Source organism: Magallana gigas, chromosome 1 (genome assembly GCF_963853765.1).
Source record: "Magallana gigas chromosome 1, xbMagGiga1.1, whole genome shotgun sequence".
NCBI classification, from domain to species: domain Eukaryota; kingdom Metazoa; phylum Mollusca; class Bivalvia; order Ostreida; family Ostreidae; genus Magallana; species Magallana gigas.
This window is the reverse complement of record NC_088853.1, coordinates 21,368,035-21,388,377: the sequence shown is the minus strand read 5'-3', so window position 1 is coordinate 21,388,377 and position 20,343 is coordinate 21,368,035. Positions and strand designations below refer to the sequence as shown.

The 20,343-nt window shown below is 31.4% G+C and overlaps 1 protein-coding gene across 1 annotated transcript in view; it reads right to left on the bottom strand.

Moving 5' to 3' along the window:
* Nucleotides 1-1,856: 1,856 nt before the first annotated feature.
* Nucleotides 1,857-20,343, bottom strand: part of LOC105333533 (D-beta-hydroxybutyrate dehydrogenase) — a 359,470-nt gene continuing 340,983 nt past the window's right edge. The window contains exons 8-9 of the mRNA XM_066088432.1: nucleotides 3,040-3,090; nucleotides 1,857-1,972 (exon numbers count right to left, since the gene is read on the bottom strand). Coding sequence (XP_065944504.1) covers nucleotides 1,880-1,972; nucleotides 3,040-3,090 — 144 coding nt within the window. The 3' untranslated portion in view covers nucleotides 1,857-1,879. The remainder of the gene's footprint in view (nucleotides 1,973-3,039; nucleotides 3,091-20,343) is intronic.

Below are 20,343 nucleotides of genomic sequence, written 5' to 3'. Positions count from 1 at the left end.
GACATACAAAAAACTATATTTCTTTGTAAAACTTAAATTACAAGATAAACAAATGTATTGAACATTAAAATGTAGTTAATTATTCAACTAGTTATTCTTTCCGACAACCAGCCAATCTGTGACAGTTATGTGAGCTTCGGGCTTGGGATTATTAATACTTGAACATGAGTTTTGTTCTCATTTACAGTTTTGAGGACATAAAACCCACTCCTTTTTTGGAGTTGATTTTCACTCTGGCAAATCGAAAGTGAAACAGTGTTTGGACCTAAGCACAAATCATCACCGCTGACAAGTCTTAGTTCTTGAATATAATAGAAAAATTCAATGTAATGTATGCTGAAGCATTGTTTTTCAAGGAAAATTATCTATAAACACTTTGCAACTAGTAAGATTTTATATAATACGAACAATTTAGATATTTATGTAGTCTCATGTATTCCTGCGCCAGAGTTTAATATACTAGTCTCGTTCAACCAGACGCTCGGCTGTCTCCGTAAATCTTCGACAAACAGAGATGCTCTCTTGCCAATTGCAGCTTCTCGGGCCTTTCCGGCAAGCTCGGAAAAACACCTCGAATGTATTACCTAAGCGTCCATGACAACCCCCCTTTTTAATAAAACTTGATATAACTACAACACATTTTATGATCTGTTGAGATGTGAGCTATACTTCATTAAAGTAAACGATATACACTAAAATAAAACACAGAAGCGACATACAAGACTGTGTAGCAGATACTTATTTTAATGGGAAGCGACTCCATTTTGTATAAAATTCTAACATCCGGTGATGTTAATACATTCGAGGTGTTTTTCCGAGCTTGCCAAAAAGGCCCGAGAAGTTGCGATAGGCTCTCTTGTTTGTCAGAGATTAACGGAGACAGCTGAGCGTCTGATTGAACGAGACTGGAGTTCAATATCAATAGTGTTTGGATCCATACAATTTTTAGAATTGTTTCGATTACTAATATATATAGTTTGAAATCCATCTTTAAATATTATACATGATTCATATGGGGTTTCTCTAAATTTTTGTCTGAAAAGTCTAATTAAAATTCATATTATAAAAAAGTGCGTAATTTAAATACAGACTAGAAACTAATTGCCACGCAAGATTAGATAATTTTAAAATAAATGATAATCGATAAAATCAACTCCCGTCAGTACTTCGTTGTAGTGAGACTTTCAAAATATTGTGAATTAATTCAAAATTGAATTTTAATGACAAAATATGCAATATTTAAGGGTTTGTGTACTTTTGGTCACCTTTTAGTTTCCTTTCTCACATTTTAGTAGACTGTTGGAAACAGGCATACTTGGGTTTTTTTCTTAAGTTAGTCCGAATAGTATCGTATTCGTTGTCCGATGTCTTGTGTGATAGACTTTTCTTTAAATGACCGTGGAAGGATTATTTATCAAAACGTATGCTGAACGCAAATTTAATTTAAGTTTTTTAAAGTAATTTGTTTTAAACAGAGTTAAATCCTAAAGATGAATTAATGTTATCATCATCATGTTCACATTGTTTTACCTTGCATCCCAGTTGACAAAGTTTGAAAGAAAACAAAAAGTGTTGGCAATCAAGCATATCTATCTTTCGATGATCTGTTTAAATGTTTTACAAATGTGAGCAATATTTGAACAACATACAAAAAACTATGTCCTGTCGGCTATGATAAAGTTTATTAGTTTTCGTTAATCGAATGTGTGAACACCATTGCAAACAGTTTTTATGTATTTAATAGCACTATATAACTGTGGGAGTTATATTCATTGATTTTGGAATTGAAAATTGTACGGGTTTTAATTAAAAGTACACGAAATGGTGATTGTATGTATATATCATTTCTACACAGGTGTCGCTTTTAGCCGTATTGTCTTTAGGCGATGGTTACTCCGCCATCCATGGGAATAGCTGTCCCAGTCATATTCTGACCTGCTGGGGAACAAAGGAACACCACTAAGTCAGCTATCTCAATAGGAAAAAATACCGATCTTTCAGCAATGCAACTTCAATGTTGGTATGTTATCAACAATATTCTTTTCAAGCTTGATTTGACAATCCCTACCATATTGAACATAATAATGAATATAGAAAGTCAAAACCTAACTCTTCTTAAAAATTAGGGTATTTCCGCCTAATAACTTAGTTTATTGTTTATGATTCAAACGATTTCCCTTCGACTAAATCTTAAAGTTGTAAGTGATTTTATTGAAATTAAAAAACAATTTAGGTCAATTGAAAGACCCCCCCCCCTCAATGTGAACTAACGACATTAGGCAAGTTTGAACATCTCTATTCTTCATTTAAAAAAATCAATCAGTAAACAGGTTATTAAAAGAAAAGAATATAAAAACAAAAGAAAAACTGTTAATGGTTCTAACAACAGGAAGGTGAGAAATGAGAAAAAAAATGCGTCGATTGTTTTACTAAATTTGAGGGGGGGGGGGTGATACATTGTTACAGAACAATGTTTCTGGGGATTTGTTTGTTGTTGTTTTGTTTTGTTTTTGTTGTTGGTTTGATTGTTTTGTTTTTTGGAGTTTTTTTTTGTCTTTATGATGAATTAAGTAAAATATTATTGCATATGATAATGAATTAGATTCAATAACTGATTGATTGTTTCTTTTGTTCAATTAATCATTTTTTCCCTCTATATTTCCTCTATAATTGGGAAAGTCCTTAGGGTCATCAAAATGCAATATCTATATAGTGACGTAGTGTCCTCAGTGAAAGAAAACGGGGTTTCAAAATCGTTCAAGATTTCCCATCCTAATCAGTAAATAAAAACGTTGACATGTTACCAATCAGACTTGCGTTTACAGTTAAAGTACCACAAACTAAACTTCTTGTGTAGAAAATAATTCGGAACAATAGTGGGTTTCTATATATTTTTGTCACAGATTTTTATAAAAAAAAAATTGGTTTTTAAATGGCAATGACAACATTCTTAAAAGATCATTTTCTTAATGTGTCTTTAATTTTGTTCTTGTGATTTAGAAAACCTCGTGACAGTAAGTGCATAAATACTACATTTACCTGTTGAGGTGTAGTAAACTGTTTTGTTGGGTGTGACTGTCTAGTCCCCTCCTTTGAAAACACAGAAAAAAAATAAACTTTAAAACTTCAAAAAAAATCTTATTAAGCAAAGAGGAAACTTTTATAATTACAGATAGCATTGTAACTATTAATTGCATGGGCCAAGTCAAGATAATGAGCATTCAAAAATTTAATTCTACAGAACATAATTTCATCGCTGTTGTGCATAAATAGAATTGTACATTAACGTCTTGCAAAATTTTTGCAGTCATTTATCTGCATAATAAATTTAGCGAATGTGATTATCAAACTATCAGTTTTGTAATATGAAAAAGATTGTCTCAGAGAAAAACATATTTACAATTTACTAGAAAACTTTTCTCACCACAATAATAAAAAGGTTAATAAAATACTCTATTTATCTGAAAATGGATTATAAAAATTCCCTTTATTTAATCCGCTATTTCAGTTTGAATTTCCTCTGACCGCTAAAAAAAATGACATTTTTTGACGTGACCAGAGCTAGAAAAATTGCAAAAAATACTATTTCCTATAATTACACTATTATTTTTTTAAATGTAATTATGAAGAAATGATAAATAGAAAAAAATAATTATAAATAATTGGCATGTTAGTGAATTAGAAGAAAAGATATCAACGTCTGAATTTCCTCTGACCTCTATTGAAATAGATGCTACAAACCCTACATGCTGTTAGAAAAGACGTATAATTCAGTTTTAAATGGCAATTTCTTTCAACTACTTATACTGTGAACCTGCATAAGTTCTTGTAGAACAAAATTAATGGAGTTGTGTTGCAAATACTACAATTAATTGAATAAAAAAGGGTGGAAATCCGAATTTCCTCTGATCTGACTTTTTACAACAAATCATGTATTTCTAAAAACCAATCATATAAAGAGAAAAGGATTCTTTAATTTAACAATTTTTTCACTTCCTAAAGAGTTTATTTTAATGGTAATCAACAGAGTGTCATAGTTGTCTCTGTACACAAAAAAGAAAAACATGCATGAAAACTTTAATACACACAATTTTTAATAAGCCTTTGTTGAAAGATTTAAAATACAATCAAACCAAATAAATCACAGGTTTCATAAAAATCATATACTGACTGTAATTAATTTGAATTTCCTATATCAATCTTTAAAAGTTTTGTCTGATTTGCAAGGTTTTGCATTAAAATGGGTGTTGGAAAATAGGAGAATCTTTCAAATGATTACAGGTATAAAATGAAATTGGATACTTAATCATGATAATTTTTTAAATCAAATTATCTGATTGAACTAAACAACACTGCAGATTCTGAAATGATTTATGATTTGTCCTTATGTATATACATGATTGTACAAGTATGCATAATAATTCCTATATATCCTGAAATTTGAACCCTTCCTTGAACCCCATATTGGTCTTGATGCTATTTGTAATGTTAGTAATGATTTACTTTATTAGAATGATTATGCAGGGTATTATATTACGATGCTTCAGCCTCAATTTGAACTTAAAGATAGAAAATGTGGAAGGCCTCACCAATTAAATTTCTTTTTCATCGGATCATGCATGCTCGTGTTTAAATAAATCTTTACAAATCATATCATTATGGATCGCCTAAAAAATGTTCGCTACAAAAAAACAAAAATCAAATTTTTTTATCGCTCGCCCGCTTGTACCCTTTTTCACTTAATGTCCGACAAGCAAGAAATTATATTGGTGTAGCCTAACTAGGATATACATATATTTTACATGCAACAATTATAAAAAAAAAAATAAGTTATCTATACAAGTATAAATAACAAAAATATTTTTATTCACAAAAACCATGTCAAAATATATTTAAAATAAAAAATTTTCTCAACCATACATTCACAACTCATTCAAAAACTCTGCAATTTACAAGGACTAGTATTTTCTGTGAGGCTTGTTGTATAAAAGTGTCATAATGATGATCTCAACTTGATCTACATCATTAACCTCATCAGGGTTATAAAATAAAACAGACTTCAGACAGATAAATGGATGGACAGACAAACACTAACAGACATAAATGATAATTTGATATACTATGCAATCATCAAATTAAACATAATTATAAACATAAGACATATATTTTAAAAACAAATTTCTCCACATGAACAGTAAACAGTATATACCCATTACAAACTTCATTACTGCACTTGGTCGGTATAAACAACTTTTAATATCTATCATTTGTATTTCTTATAGCATATGCAGTATCATAATATATATTCTTTTACAATACTAATTCTTAATTGTATGCATTGTATGTCCAAATTATTCATGACTTTTGGAGTTTCAGAAATGGTTTTCAAATCCAAGTAAATGTAATAAATCATAAATGGTAGATTATCACTGGTTTGGTCCAGTTTCATATTTCAGGATATGTTGTGTTGCTTATTAAGGACGTTGTTTACTCAGGGTTTGAGTTCTCAAATCCGGATTGTTAAAAAGTTCAATTTCATGAGTAAAATTTGTTTTAAATACAAAAAGTATTTATGAAATGAATTATTATTAATATAACAATCGATATTTTTACTAAATTATGGAATTAGGCTCTGACAAAGTTTGACTTTTATCAAAACAGAGGAAATTCGGACTAAATTTTTCAAATGTTGTTTTCCACTGAAATATTTTGGTAGTACTATGATATCTAAAGTTAAGATTTTATTTGTTAGTCAACATAATTTTGCATATTTTCTGTTGGTTTTTTTTTTCTTCCTTTAGTTAATCGAATGGCACACACAAAAAAAAATATTGAAAAATGCTTAAAAATGATAAAAGACACCATATCTCAAAATTTTGATCATTGACATCATGTAAATTTTATACCAGCAGAGAAAGGTCAATATACTTAGTTTAATACTGTAAATGTTTTAGCATTATCATCATTCAGTTTTTTGTTATATTGAATCAAAAATGGGAAGTCATTTGAAAACTGATAGAGGAAATTCGGACTAGAATATCTATAAAAATTGTGAATGAAAACCTAATGCTTTTTATCTATTTAATGTCTCTACCATTCATAAACTGCATTTCATTTGTTAAAGAGTTAAGCAATTTGTACTATTTTCACAATTAAAAAAATCTGAATCATAGTGTAAAATTTTTATGGATTGTTCTTGAATTTCCCAAAAATATTCAATGGTCATTAACTCAAAAAGTAGGTCATTGACCTACTTTTTTGAAAGTGAAGAATAATACTACTATGTAAGGTCTATAACACACAATAGTTGATTTTTCATTATCATCAGTGGAATTTTTTTTCATTCTGAGTAAACGTATACCTTAATTGTCTTAATATTATATCATAAATGTCCAAGAAATATTGTCATCCTTAAATTACCAAATAAATAATCCAGATCATAAATCGGGAAAGGCTTTAGCGGGATGAACATAAGAGAAACAATAATCTGATAATCAGCTTTTCTCTTCATCACTCATGGTTTCAGTTTGATACATTAGTCTTATTTTTTTTCCGCATTGTGTCTTGTATTAGGAATGACCTCGTTAACACATACCAGTGATGTTCTCATTTCTTGGAGGTTTGAGAGGTCTGTATTAAAAAAACAAACTGATATTACTGGTACTATTACTTATAATATATAAGAAGGACTCATATGAAAGGATGATTTTAGGAAGCTACATGTAGAAAAATAAAATTCATATAGGCATATTATGAAAGTGTATGCAACATAAACAGACAGAACGTTATATAAATGGATTATTCTATATAAAAATTTGATATCAGGTGAAACTTGTCATCATTTTATTCTAATCTTGAAAATTTAAATTAATGTTACTTAACTTGACAATTTCAAATCTTATATAACTATGTGTATTTAGAAATCTTACGTTTTCATGTTTTGAAAATAATGGGGAAAAAATTAGAATTTGTAACAGTAATGAACACATCACATGAAATCTAAATATGATCTGAGCAATTTTATCAACCGATAAACCATGATATACTAATTTTTCTTTCAACTGTACTTTGAATTTTACAGTTCAATAAAGGTGAATATCAGTCAGCTGTTTAAATGTTTTCAAAGAGAATCAACATTATTAGTTATTGAAAGTGAATAAAATATTAATTCTTTATGTTTTGAACTACATGTGCTAACAAAATCATCAATACAAACATATAACATATTTCCTTACAAATATACTGTTCAAGCTAATGTGCATGAAAGTGGTACACTTAAAATCATTTTGTGTACAGTAAATGTTGGTAAATAAGCTTGTCATATGCTAGAGTTAACTCAGTACCCTCTACAGCTAACAGCTGGATATATACGCGCCTGGTTAACCTTACCATTTATCCTGTTTAATTCGCGGTACATCAAATTACCAAAATGACAGAATTTACAAAAATGACACCTGAAATTACTGCAGTGACACTAAAATCTACAGGAATGACACTTCAAATACATTAAAATGTGGATATATTATATTATACGTTTATGGCTTTCAGTTAAATGCTTCACAACCAAACAGGAACAAAACCCTAAGATAAATATCCTATTTATTGAAAATCAAAGAACGACAACTCTTACAATGACAAAATTGATTTATTGCTTGTATAAAAAAAAATATGGGAAAAGGATCAATATAAATAATAATTTCTTATTAACAATACCTATAGTAATTAATGAGGAAATTTAATTGCATGCCTTTAAACATCAGAGGGCCAAACTACATGCATGCTTATCTCATAATTTTCCAACTATCCAACCGTCTTGCAGTTATATCAATCGAGTGTCATTTCTGTAGATATAGGTGTCATTCGGGTATTTCCAGGCGTCATTTCTGTAAATACTGTCATTTCTGTAAAACGGGTTACCCGAAAATTCGAACAAAAATTGTGCTTTTTTCATATACAAACACTGACTGAAATAACAATGAATTATTTTTATGTTTGAACAAATTAGGATTATTGTTAAGCTATTTTGCATATAGGCTATGCGATATTGTTTTCACGTGGATAATATACGATCATAAAAATATGTAACGTTAACATAATGCAATAACACATGTCATGATGACACACCTACCATGCTTACTGCATGCAAATGACAGGTTTAGATCACAGGGAACTGGTGTATGATCTAGTCCTTCACTCCCTTTTTATGACATCCGACGGTTTACATTCGCAAAATTAGTCATACACTAAACCGCAATATTCGTGTGCCCATAGGCCTACATGAAGCTATTTTGATGCAAGTTACTTTGAAAATGTACCTTTGTTTCCTCGTAGCTCTTTCCACTAGCTCGACGTTGTAGAAATGAAAGGTCGTAACTAGAATTTTCATAGTTTTCAGTATAAAGGAAAAACTGTTTCTTTCATATTATTTTTAATAGATACCATTTTAAGATATAATAGTAAAATCAATAAGCTATTGAATTTAAAATACAGCATACGTTTTTGGAAATTATATGCAAGAATTGAAAATAAATGAAAAATAAATCAGATACGAGTTTTTAATGCTTGATTACAGAGATATAAATAGTTATAACTGACACTTACGACTTTATGGTAGTTGATTATTAGAAAATTATGGTCTTATGTATCACATACAACCTTTCAGTTTTCTCTTTAATTATTTTTTTTTTTTTATTTTATCTATTTACAACACATTACGGTTTATATTTACTACATTTTAACGACATACAGCTACAATGCCTCTGTAGATGAATACACTATTTAGTATCTTATCAATGTTTTTAAAAAAACATTTCAAAATATTTTTTTTCACTAAAAGATAGAGAGATTATAAATTCTTTATTAATAAATAAATAAACTATGAAACACACCAACTGTGAATAATATAATACGATTCTAACATTAAAAATATTAAGCAGAAACAGAAACACTCTATTTGAAATTATTCAATTTTTTCTCATCATTTTAAACTGTTCATGAATCAAACAATTCTCTACCAACCAAACAATAGCATTCTGATTTTTTTCGCAAACACCGTTAATCATCCACTTCTGACTCATCTGAAGTATTAGGTTCTGGAAGATTGTCCACTTCTTTGCTGTCATATGGTAGACTCTGGTAAAACCTGTGATTCTTTGATGGAATTAGTCCCTTATTACACAAGCCAATCAAATCAGCGCGTTTTGCATCAGAAATGGGAAGCCGTTCTCTGTAGAGTGGTTTTAAACGATAACCTTCCAGAGACTTCATTTTCCGCCTACCTCGGTGAATGTTTAGGCTTCTGTAGTCATCCTTAAAATCATACTTGAAGAAGATGATATTCGGACATTCTTTTTTGTATTGAAATGAATGAATTCTGTTCCAATGGACAAGATCCCCATTTGTGTCTTTTTTTCTATTTGATACCACAGAAGATACACACTCTTTGAAATCTAAAATTGAGTGCTTAATTTCATGTACGGCATATTTTTGAGAAGTTTGCTTAGCATTTTTAATTCCTAATATCCAATCATCTGGACTATACATCTCCAACCATTTGAGAATGCCCTCTCTCAAAATAGTTATGCGTTATAACTTTGATCGGAAAGTTGGTCACGCATAGCAAGCACATGATGCAGAATTGCAAATTTCTTTGCTGCCCTGTGCAGCTGTCGGAGTAGTATATGATTTCATCTTTGTCTCCAATTTCTCTGTTGTGCATGTAAAGACAAGTTGAAATTTCACAACTTCCCCGTTTATCCTCAGTTTCATTCCACACATACATGTAGCATTGTACGTTCCTCGATGCTAGATCAAATGTTGTGAAGTTGTAGGTGGATAGCTTTCTGCTTTAGTATGCACCACTCACAAACATTTTAGGGGTAATTAGTACTTTCTGTAGGTCAAAATTTACCGCCACGATATTTTTATCTTTGAGTGCTCTCTCTTTATCTTCCTTCTTTTGATTTCTTGCGCTCTGTTTCCTCTCCAAATGCTTAAGATGTTCGTTTTTCCTATCGTCTTTTTCTTCTTGTTTCATTTTTTCAAAGGCGTCGCAAAATGTGCAAACATCTTTTTTTGGACGATGAAATCCTATGTTGTATTCAGTGCAGAAGATGTGGTCATGTAGCCAATATTTTACTGGCTCTTTTTCTTCGGACAGACATTTTTCCTTATATATAGATCATACATCTTTCTAATTGACAGGTGCTTTTCCAGATATTTTCTGCTTGTAGTTTTCCTACAATAGTGAGATTGGACTGTGGGGAAGGATTCAATATGCTTTCTAATGACATTTCTGTTTTCCTCAGAGATTCTTTGACTTCCATGTTTTTTGTCTCTTTTGTCCACGCATCGCACTGTGTCACTTCTGTTTAACGTGTATGACACCGTTTTTTCCCCTATATTGAGGGGGTCTAAGAAGAATGCTTTGCATACTCTTTCTCTTCCATCATTATTTTCAAGAAAATATTGATATGTGTATTTCCTTCTTGATTCTCTCTCTGTTGTGCGTTTAGCCTTTGTTTCCTTTTTTACATATTGCCTGATAAAATCTCTTTGTCCACCATATCCTAAGCCCCAATACTGCCTAAATATTTTCAGATCATCATTTTCTTTAACTTTTTTAGAGCATTGAAATCGGCACTTGCAATCTTTTCTGTTAAGACTTCGTTTTCTAACTTTCTCACCCTTGCAGGAAGTATATTCGTCCCCTGCGTTTCTCTTCCTTTTTCTTATATTCTGTTTCCACGATTCCGGGTTTTTGAGTGGACGCCGAGATCTAGTAACTGTTGTTTCCTCACTCCCTGATTCGGATGCATTGTCAGTTTCATTGTCGTTAATATATTCTGTGTCATCCAAGCTGTCTTCTGACAACTTATCATGTGCTTGATTAATTTCTAAATGCTCAGTTTCAAATTCTGTGTTTTCTGTTTCATTTGTTTGGGTTTCGATTATAACATGTACAGCTTCTGTATCTAATAGGGCTGTTTCTTCAAACAGTGGCATCAATAAATTCAAATTCTCAAGTTCTAATGAATCATTTTCACTGTTAAGAACAAAAGTTTCGTCAAGATCAAAGCAACCATCACACTCCATCCAATTATTTTTTTCATCCTCATCAGTAACTGTAATTGCTGATGGGTTTTGATCCTCTTCATCCTCACAGCTTTCTCCTACTGTATTGAAATAATCTGAATGATCAACATAAAAGGTGTGTTTTGATTGTTGTTGACCATCTTCCGTCAGATTTGATTCGTTTTCTACTGTTTGTTTTATGGCATTTGTATTACTGCATTTAGTATTCTCTTGCCTCTCATTGTCATGTGATTTTTTGATTGATTTTGCAAGGATATTCAGTGGAATGTCGTCATCATTCTTTTTATTTGATCGTAATTTTTCTTTCAATTGTTTGAGTGAAATGTCCTCATCATCAGATTCAACTTCTTTCAGTGGTGCCATTTTGCACCATGAGTTTTGACTAGATGTTCCCTTATTTCTTTGTTCAAACCTTTTTCCCTGTGTTTCAAAATATCTATCCGGTTGATGTCATTTAACAGGTGGCAGATCCAAAGATTGTATATATAAGGTTGTACGTCTCTTTCATGAATAGCTGTGTATGACCTCTGATAGTTTTCTTTTAGTAATAGTAACTCTTTCTCGACAGTGGTTAAAATGTTCTTCTTTGAGGAACAAAATTCACAAGCTTTATCTGAAATGCATGTATTAAAAATATGAAAGGTCGTAAGTCATTTCTACACAATGCGGGGTTTGTCTTAATATCAAATTAAAGATAATTATATTGTTTTTATCGTTAACTGTTTTATCTGCGTACATTTTTTTTCATTTTAAATGCACTCTCCCAACTTTCACTGACATATTGATTATGTATTACTTAAACAACTTGATCACCTTACTTTACAGACTTCACATTCATGAGTATTAAATGAATATTTATATAAGGAACTTTACAAAAGATTGTATAAGCTATTAGAGTGAGGTATACACTATTGTTTTGTATAAATATATACTTTTCTTTACAATTTTCACTCACCATTTATCACATTCATCATTTTCTCCTAAGCTGCAGCATCTCTGTTGACTTTTTGTTTGCATCAGTTATCAGTTATGAAAAGTCGTAAGTGTCACATATGATGTTTTTAAAAATTATTTAAATGGTTGTAAAAGTTGTATGTGACAATAACAACCTTTCATATCTTGGCGCTTTAGATACGACCAAATAATTTTCTTTTGTTACCATAGAAACATTTGGAATACATTTAAGATTTTTTCAGATCACATAAAAATAATTGTTTATTTTTATAATTTAACAAAAAGCTTAAAAGGTCGTATCTAACACTTACGACCTTTCATTTCTACGACGTCGAGCTGTCTGTAGATATTCCAGAAATAATGTTATAACTGCTAAGACTATTAAGGGATCTATACCATTCATTTTAGGGGCTATTCCCTTTTTGTGGTATCAAATGAAAGCTCTTAATAGTCTGCACAACTTTAGTTCAATTTATGTTTAGAAAAAAAAATTACAACTCAAAGGTTATTGAGCAAAGATAAAAGCAAAATTTATCCTTTTTGAAACATAAATTTCGATGTTATTTTTTAGGAAGAACACGTGGGTTATTCAAACACGTAAAACTAGGAGGACAACATTGAAGATGTCTACATTAAAGATTTTTGAATTAAAACTAATTCCTAGAAAAAAGAAGAAGAAAAAATAGGCGTTCGTTGCTAGCAACGAAAGGTCTTCCGTTTGAGTGCACCATAAAATACACCAAAATAGGGATAGTTGTTTTTTTTACCATTTCTAATCACGTCATGAAATTCCATTTCACCCTTTATAAGAAATTCAAAATACATATAATTGTGCTTAAAGTTTACCTTAAAAAGTCGCTATGGTTGTGATTGAAAATTCTCTATTTTACATGTTGAATCTGATATTGAAAAAAAGTGCATGAATTTCAGACTATTAATATGTTAATTTTGTAAACTGGCGGTCATAAGCATATGAAAATACACCTCCCTAACCAGCAAGGTTGCATAATTAAGACTGCTGAACATTAACTGGCAAGATTGGACACACATGTACATGTATACAGCTTACGTTAGTTTCACCTGTTACAGTCAACACACTTGAAAAGGGAACAGATTGACGCGGACGTCTGAGAAAACATTGGATTGAAGCTGTTGTTAAAGAAGTGTATTTTCAATCCACCTCAGCATTACAAACTTGCTATAAATAAGCTGATAGAAAAAGAAGTTTCCTTCATCAATTATTTTAAGTATATCATCAGCAAATTTGAGAGGAATCCAATCCGAGAGAGGTTATACGCTGGTCTATGACTCGTCATTAATCTGAAATCAAGTGGTTGATTCCTAGAGGAGAATAATTTCAAAACCCGATTTAATAAGCTAATACTATACCCGATAAATATTTCCGCTAAGTTAATGTTGTTTGTTGTTTATTTAGCTATACACTTACAAGAAATATATATTACTTATATCGACACTGTTGAATATTTCTGAGATACGTAAATATCGAAGACAAATTTACAATCAAATCTGTGTTGGAACAGACGGTTATGATGCTGTAAGGGGATTTATCGTATTATTACATTTCCGACTCAGGGCCTCATATTTTAGAATTTGAGAGAGAGAGAGAGAGGAGAGAGAGAGAGAGAGAGAGAGAGAGAGAGAGAGAAAGAGAGATTTCAGAAATCGATCTCGTAAATAAATTGATTATATTTTTATCGGCGTCTTTCATCTGCCAGTTATTTTTTTTCTCTTGGTCTCAAGTTTCTTATTGCTGACTAACACTGTGTGATAAATAATTCTCCTAAGTGGGCAAATAAAATAACATACTTCTTACAAATGTAGTATGGTTAATTAGTTAATTACCCCCCTGTTCTCAAATCCACTCGCTATCCTAGTGTTATGTCTAAAGACCCGTGTTAAGCAAACGGTTTATAAAATAATAAAATAGGAAATTTATCATCTTTGACCTCTATGCTTATCAATAGATATTATATAAATCTCGCTATTGGTCGAATGTATGTAGACCTTTGTAACTGTTTATAAACTTAAGACAGATTTTAAATTATTATCATTCCGATGCACCCTGCGTTACTGACTTTTTTATCAAAAGGGAAAAATCCGACTTTTTGTTTTAACAATGTCTTTCCCTGATCGGTGTTTGCATCTGTCTATTCCTAGGCTTATACACAGATACACGCATGGTCAGTTTACACACCTTATCGCAGCCTCCCAGTCCTTCGTATACGATAGTTTCAAGGTTTTTTTTTTATTCCAGGTTGACAACAGATTAGTATCTGTATATAGACATACACAAGGAAAAGGTACACCTTCTATAATAATCAAAGTACTGAAGTACTGACGGGAGTTGATTTTATCGATTATTATTTATCTTAAAATCAATGGTATGTTATTTTGCTTGGCAAGTAGTTTAAAATCTCTATTTGAATAACGCACATTTTTAAAATATGGATCCTCGGACTTTTCCGTCAAGAATTTCGAGAAAACCTCTTATGAATCATGTTGTAAATCATGCTGTGTAATATTTAAAAAGAGAATTGATTTCATCAAACTATGTATCGGTATTCGAAATATTTCAAAAAGTGTATGGATCCAAATAATAATGAACTTTAGTCTCGTTCAACCAGATGCTTGGTTGTATCTGTTAATCTCCGACAAGTAAGAGATTCCAGGTCACGTGATAGCTTGATGATGCGACAAATATAGACTGACTCTCTGCTTGTCTGATATGTACGGAGACTGCCGATGGTTGAACGAGACTATATTGAACTCTGGCGTAGGAATATATACGACTGCAAAAAACTCCTTAATTGTTCGTACTATTTAAAATCTGACTATGTCTTATGTATTTATACTTTTTTGTTTTACTAAAGTACTGGCGGGAGTTGATTATATCGATTTATTCATTTTAAAATCAACAATATGTTACTTTGCTTGGCAAGTAGTTTATAACCTGTGTTTGAGTTACGCATATTTTTATGATATGGATTATTGGACTTTTCCGACAAGATCGATTTCGAGAAAACCCCGTATGAATTGTGTTGTGTAATAATTAAAGATAGATTTGATTCCATCAAACTATGTATAAGTAATCGAAATATTCCAAAAATTGTATGGATCCAAGCAATACTGAACTCTAGTCTCGTTCAACCAGATGTTCGGCTCTCACAAGCATGAGAATGTGTCATGTGATAACTTGATGACGCGACCTCTAAATATAGAACGACTCTCTGCTTGTCGGAGATTTACAAAGACAGCCGATGGTTGAACGAGACTATATTGAACTTTGGCGTATGAATACATAAGACTGAAAAAAATATCTAAATTGCTCGTACTATTTAACATTTGACTATTTTCAAGGTGTTCAAAAATAAATTTCTTAAAATACAATGCTTCAAGATACATTACATCGAATTTATGGATTATTCTCAAGAACTAAATCTTTTCAGCGGTGATGATTTGTGCTTAGGTTCAAACACTGTTTCAGTTTCGGTTTGCCAGAGTGAGTTCATAGGAGAGTTGATTTTAAATCAACTCCCAAAAATGATCTTTTAGCGTTGACTTTTAATCAGTTAGAAAACAATCATTAAACAATGAATTGCAAGTTATTTTAATCCATAGACATTTTCCCGTGACAATAAATACATGTTTACTTTTTGGACGCCAAATGTACATGCTTCTAGCCACATTACTGTATGTTATCTGTAGTGGTTCTAATTCAAAAAGTGAAATAGATTTCTTAATCCCAGACTGACAACAGGTTTGTATCTGTAATTAGACATACACAAAGGAAGTAAACGTACACCGTCTATAATATAAATGATTTTTAGCGTTGACTTTCAATCACTTAGAAAACAATAATTAAACAACGAATTTCAAAGAATTTAAATCCATAGACATTTTCCCATAACAAGAAATAAATATGTGTGTACTTTTTGTACCCCAAATTACATTAAGCTTCTAGTCACACTTCTGTATGTTATCTGTAGTAGTTACTCAAATACTGAAATATTCTTGCGTGAGAGAGAGGGAGAGAGAGAGATTTTAGTTGTTAAAGTGTTCAGGAAATCAATACACTGTATATTAGCAACATATAAGCATCAAAAAACACATGTATACATGCATGCATTCATCTGTATATGTAAATATATACTAAACAATACTCCTTCTAAAGCCATTTAGAATACTGAAAACCTTAGTGTATTGCTAAATTTTGTGTGCATACATTGAGATGTCGGCATTCCTTTGATGCCGACAAAACAACCTTGCGAACTCTAATACGGTCGTACTGTAATTCGGCGGCATGTCTTTGATGCTGGTGATGCGAGGAGCGTCTGAATTTATCGAGCTGCTAACAGAAACGAGTTTTATATTTATATTGAAAAAAAAACCGCTATATTTTCATTTATGACAAAAATAAAATAAAAGACATTAAAAATCAATCATTTTAAAGATAAAATCGTGAAACAAAACACAATTAAGAAAGACAAAAATTCGACACTTGCGGAATGAACCCGGGTCGCCTTGTCACAAGTCCACCACTATAACGACTGAGCTACGCGGACTTTCGCTTCAGGACTTTGGAGCTTAAAATCTCGAGAATGCGTGAATCGATTTTAAAACAAATTTCATATTCGAAAGTTTTGAGAGCGTCTCTGTCGAATAAAAGCATAAACAAATTCAAGTAAAAAAATGAAAGATTTAGGTTTTTCATTTCCTTCCGGTAACGACTGAAAGTGTCGGAGGACGTTCGGATATGCGAGAGACACTGCGGCTGGAGACTCTCTGCCATCCCTGAAAACTTGAAAGTTTATTCTCTCGTAACTTTTTTTTAGAAAAATAAGCTACAAACAAAATTATGAAATGTTTAATACCTCGGGACCGGAAGTGACGATAAAAAAAAATGATCGACCAGATTCTTACAAATGTTGTTTAGAGTAAGTTTTAAAAGTTTCATGAAAATCGGCTAAAGGGTTTTTGAGAAAACTTTACAGAAAAAAAAATAATAATAGAGGAAAACAAACAAAGCAATAACAATAAGGCAAATAAGGTCTTCCGTTGAAACGGAATACCTTTAAAATAATGAAGGATTTCCTACAGAAGACGTGCAAGTTCTTCCGTTTCCAACTTAATTAGAGTTGTATACACTGTTCAGAATAACAATTTTCTGTATATAGGTATAATTAATTTATACCTAAGAAATCTCTTATCTAAAACAATTATCAAAAATTGACAAACGCCAATCTTTTGTTCAAGTTATCTAAGATTGCTTTGTGGTGTCATTAACTCCATATGTATCATTGGAAAAACCATAAAAATGGCTTTTTGTATTTTTTGAATGGCTACACACAATTGTGCATTTAAAACAAGATAAGTTATTTCTAAAGAGATTGTAATGGACTTTTAAACCTGTTGCTTTATATTAACCAGACGTCAAACTAAAGATATCCTGAAAAGATTTTTAAACAAAAAGTAGAGAGTTCTAAAGGGATTATTGCCTAATTTGCAAATATGCGACATTAAACGAAAGCAAGAAAGCCAAAATGCAGTAGCAAAAGGCAAAAATGCGATGTTATGGGTTGTGCAATTCCTTTAAAAAAACCAGATGTATATATTTTTTTTAAATGTAAATGAAGTATGCTAGGTTTATTGAGTGAGAAATTGTTTTAAAAGTCTCACTTTTGTTAATTCAGGATCTATATCTATTCTTTCAAAAAAATCGATATGATACATTATACAATAAATACATATATCTTTTATATCTCTATGTTATGTTTTATATTCTACGAAAATAGGTATGATGAAATCTCAGGAAAAATTTTGGGTGTAAATTAGTTTCCTACGTTTACTTTAGTCTTTAATACGTTTTGTTTAGATAGGAAAGCATATCCCTGTTAAAATAACAAACTTCCATGACATTGATTTTTTTCACATTATGATTTATCTTTGAAAATGAGTTCTGTGGTTTTAAATTTATTTTATAACTCGATTGTTAAATTTGCTATTGCAAGGGTTTGTCTGTGGTTCCTATGATATATCATTTACTTTGATAACAAGCGCAAAAACAATCCATATTACAAGACAAAACTGAAAGAATGTAAGTAACATGCATTCTTTGTTAAAATTCACCTAACAAATGATTTATTATTGCGGGTCATGTTCCGGCATGAAAATTGTTTTTTCATCGAATTTAACAAACAATTTAAAGCTGCTTGCTCCGAATTTATGTTAAATTTTGTGTACGCTTTTAAACGATAGTTATGCTGTAAGTGCGCATAACATAGATGATATTGCAGTAGTTTTACCGGTCAAATAATCCCTATTTCAATGAAAACATTATGTGCCATTTTTTTTTACAAAACAAACCTAACATAGGAGGGTACCATGTCATTTTGCCTCATATAAAATTCAACCCGACATTAATATGAGTATGATTGTATTAAGAATTTGACATAGTTACAACATATACTTTAAAATTGTAGATTAAAAAGAAAAGACTCCAAAGGCATAAAATAAAACAAAAATAAGTGGCAAAACAAAGACATGCATTGAATTGTTCACAGAGGATGTCTATAAAGATTATCTTTTTAAAAACAAAACACAAACTTTGCACAGGGATGACTCAAAAGTCAAGCAATTTGCATACAAAAACTAAACAAAGTATTTCAAGTCGGCCTTGAAAACCGGCTTATAAGAATGTAAAATAATGTATACAATAATGGCTATTCCAGCAGTATTTTCAAAGGTCCCGAGGATCATAAATATGTATCATTAACAAGACACAGTGCTGGACCATTTTTGGTCAATAAACGTATTCGGAATGCAATGACATTTTAGTAATAATTTAAACAAATAAAACCTGTGTCATATTTTTAAACAACCCTTTTTCTGTCAAGACGGTCTGTGACAAAATCTGAAAAAATAGCAATCCATTCTATATATAACACTATCGGACACATAATAACTGGACCTGTCGCCCCTAAAATAATCGCTGAACTCGTTATTTTAAATTTTAAAATCTGTTTTAACAAATTAAATTTAAAATAACGAATTCTTGAATTCGTTATTTCAAAGTTTTAATTCGTAATTTTGGTTTTTTAAAATCGGTTTAAACATATTTTCATCCAATTTGTGATAACAAATTTCATGTTTTGGGGAACAAACTAGACAGGGCGGACTTTATTTGTCCCATATCGGCGTACGACGAAATGCGCCGATCAATTAATTGCCTTTAAACGGCGAAATGGTAAATGAAGTAAACTGGCGTAAAAACAAAAGTGGAGGAACATATTGTTACATCTGTTGCTGTAACCATGGTAACAGATGTAACAATTCCAAAAGACACCTTACTTTATCAGCTTTGCTAGAATTCCTACATAGATAGAAACAAAATATCTAAGAACTGTTATATATGTAGCAATGCAATTTCACAAAAAACTACAATATATACAGATTTGTTTCGACGGGTTTCTGTGCAAAATTCCAAAAAAATGTTTAATTAATGCTATCAATGATCATGCTGATTTATTAACATATATCTGCATTGTTCATACAATATACCATTCACCAGGTTCTATAAACACCTACGCTTAGATTCAGTATAACAAAATTCAAGGATAGAAGGAGAGGGATAATTTATTTTGTTTTTCTTTTTTTCACGGATTATAAGGAGGAGTAGGGGTGGTCAGAACAACGACCTCATTTAGCTCTATCCATAACCCCTCACCAAGGTCTGTGTGTCCATCACCAGGGTCTGTATACCCATCACTAGGGTCAGAGTACATATTACCAAGGTCAGAGTACGTACTACTAGAGTCGGTGTACGTATCACCAGGGTCTGTATACGCATAACCAGATGCAGTATACCCATCACAAGGACACCAGGGTCTCAATACTTATCCCGAGGGTCAATGTGTCTTTGTGCTCATCACCAGGGTCTGTATACCCATAGCCAGAAATCCACGTAACCATCACTAGGGTTTCAATGCCTATCACCAGGGTCAGTATACGTTTCACTAGGGTCTTTATGCCTATCACCGGGGTCTGTATACTAGTATTAATAGGGCCTTAGTGAAAATCACAAGCGTCTGTATACCCATATCCAGAATCAGAATACCCATCACCAGGGTAAGTTTATCTATAATTTAGGTTAGTGTACACAATTGCATGTGTGTGTACATGTATACCCATCACCTGGATCTCAATACCTATAACAATATAGGTTTTTAGACCCTGGTAATGGGCATCCAACCCTGGTGATATATATACTGACCTTGG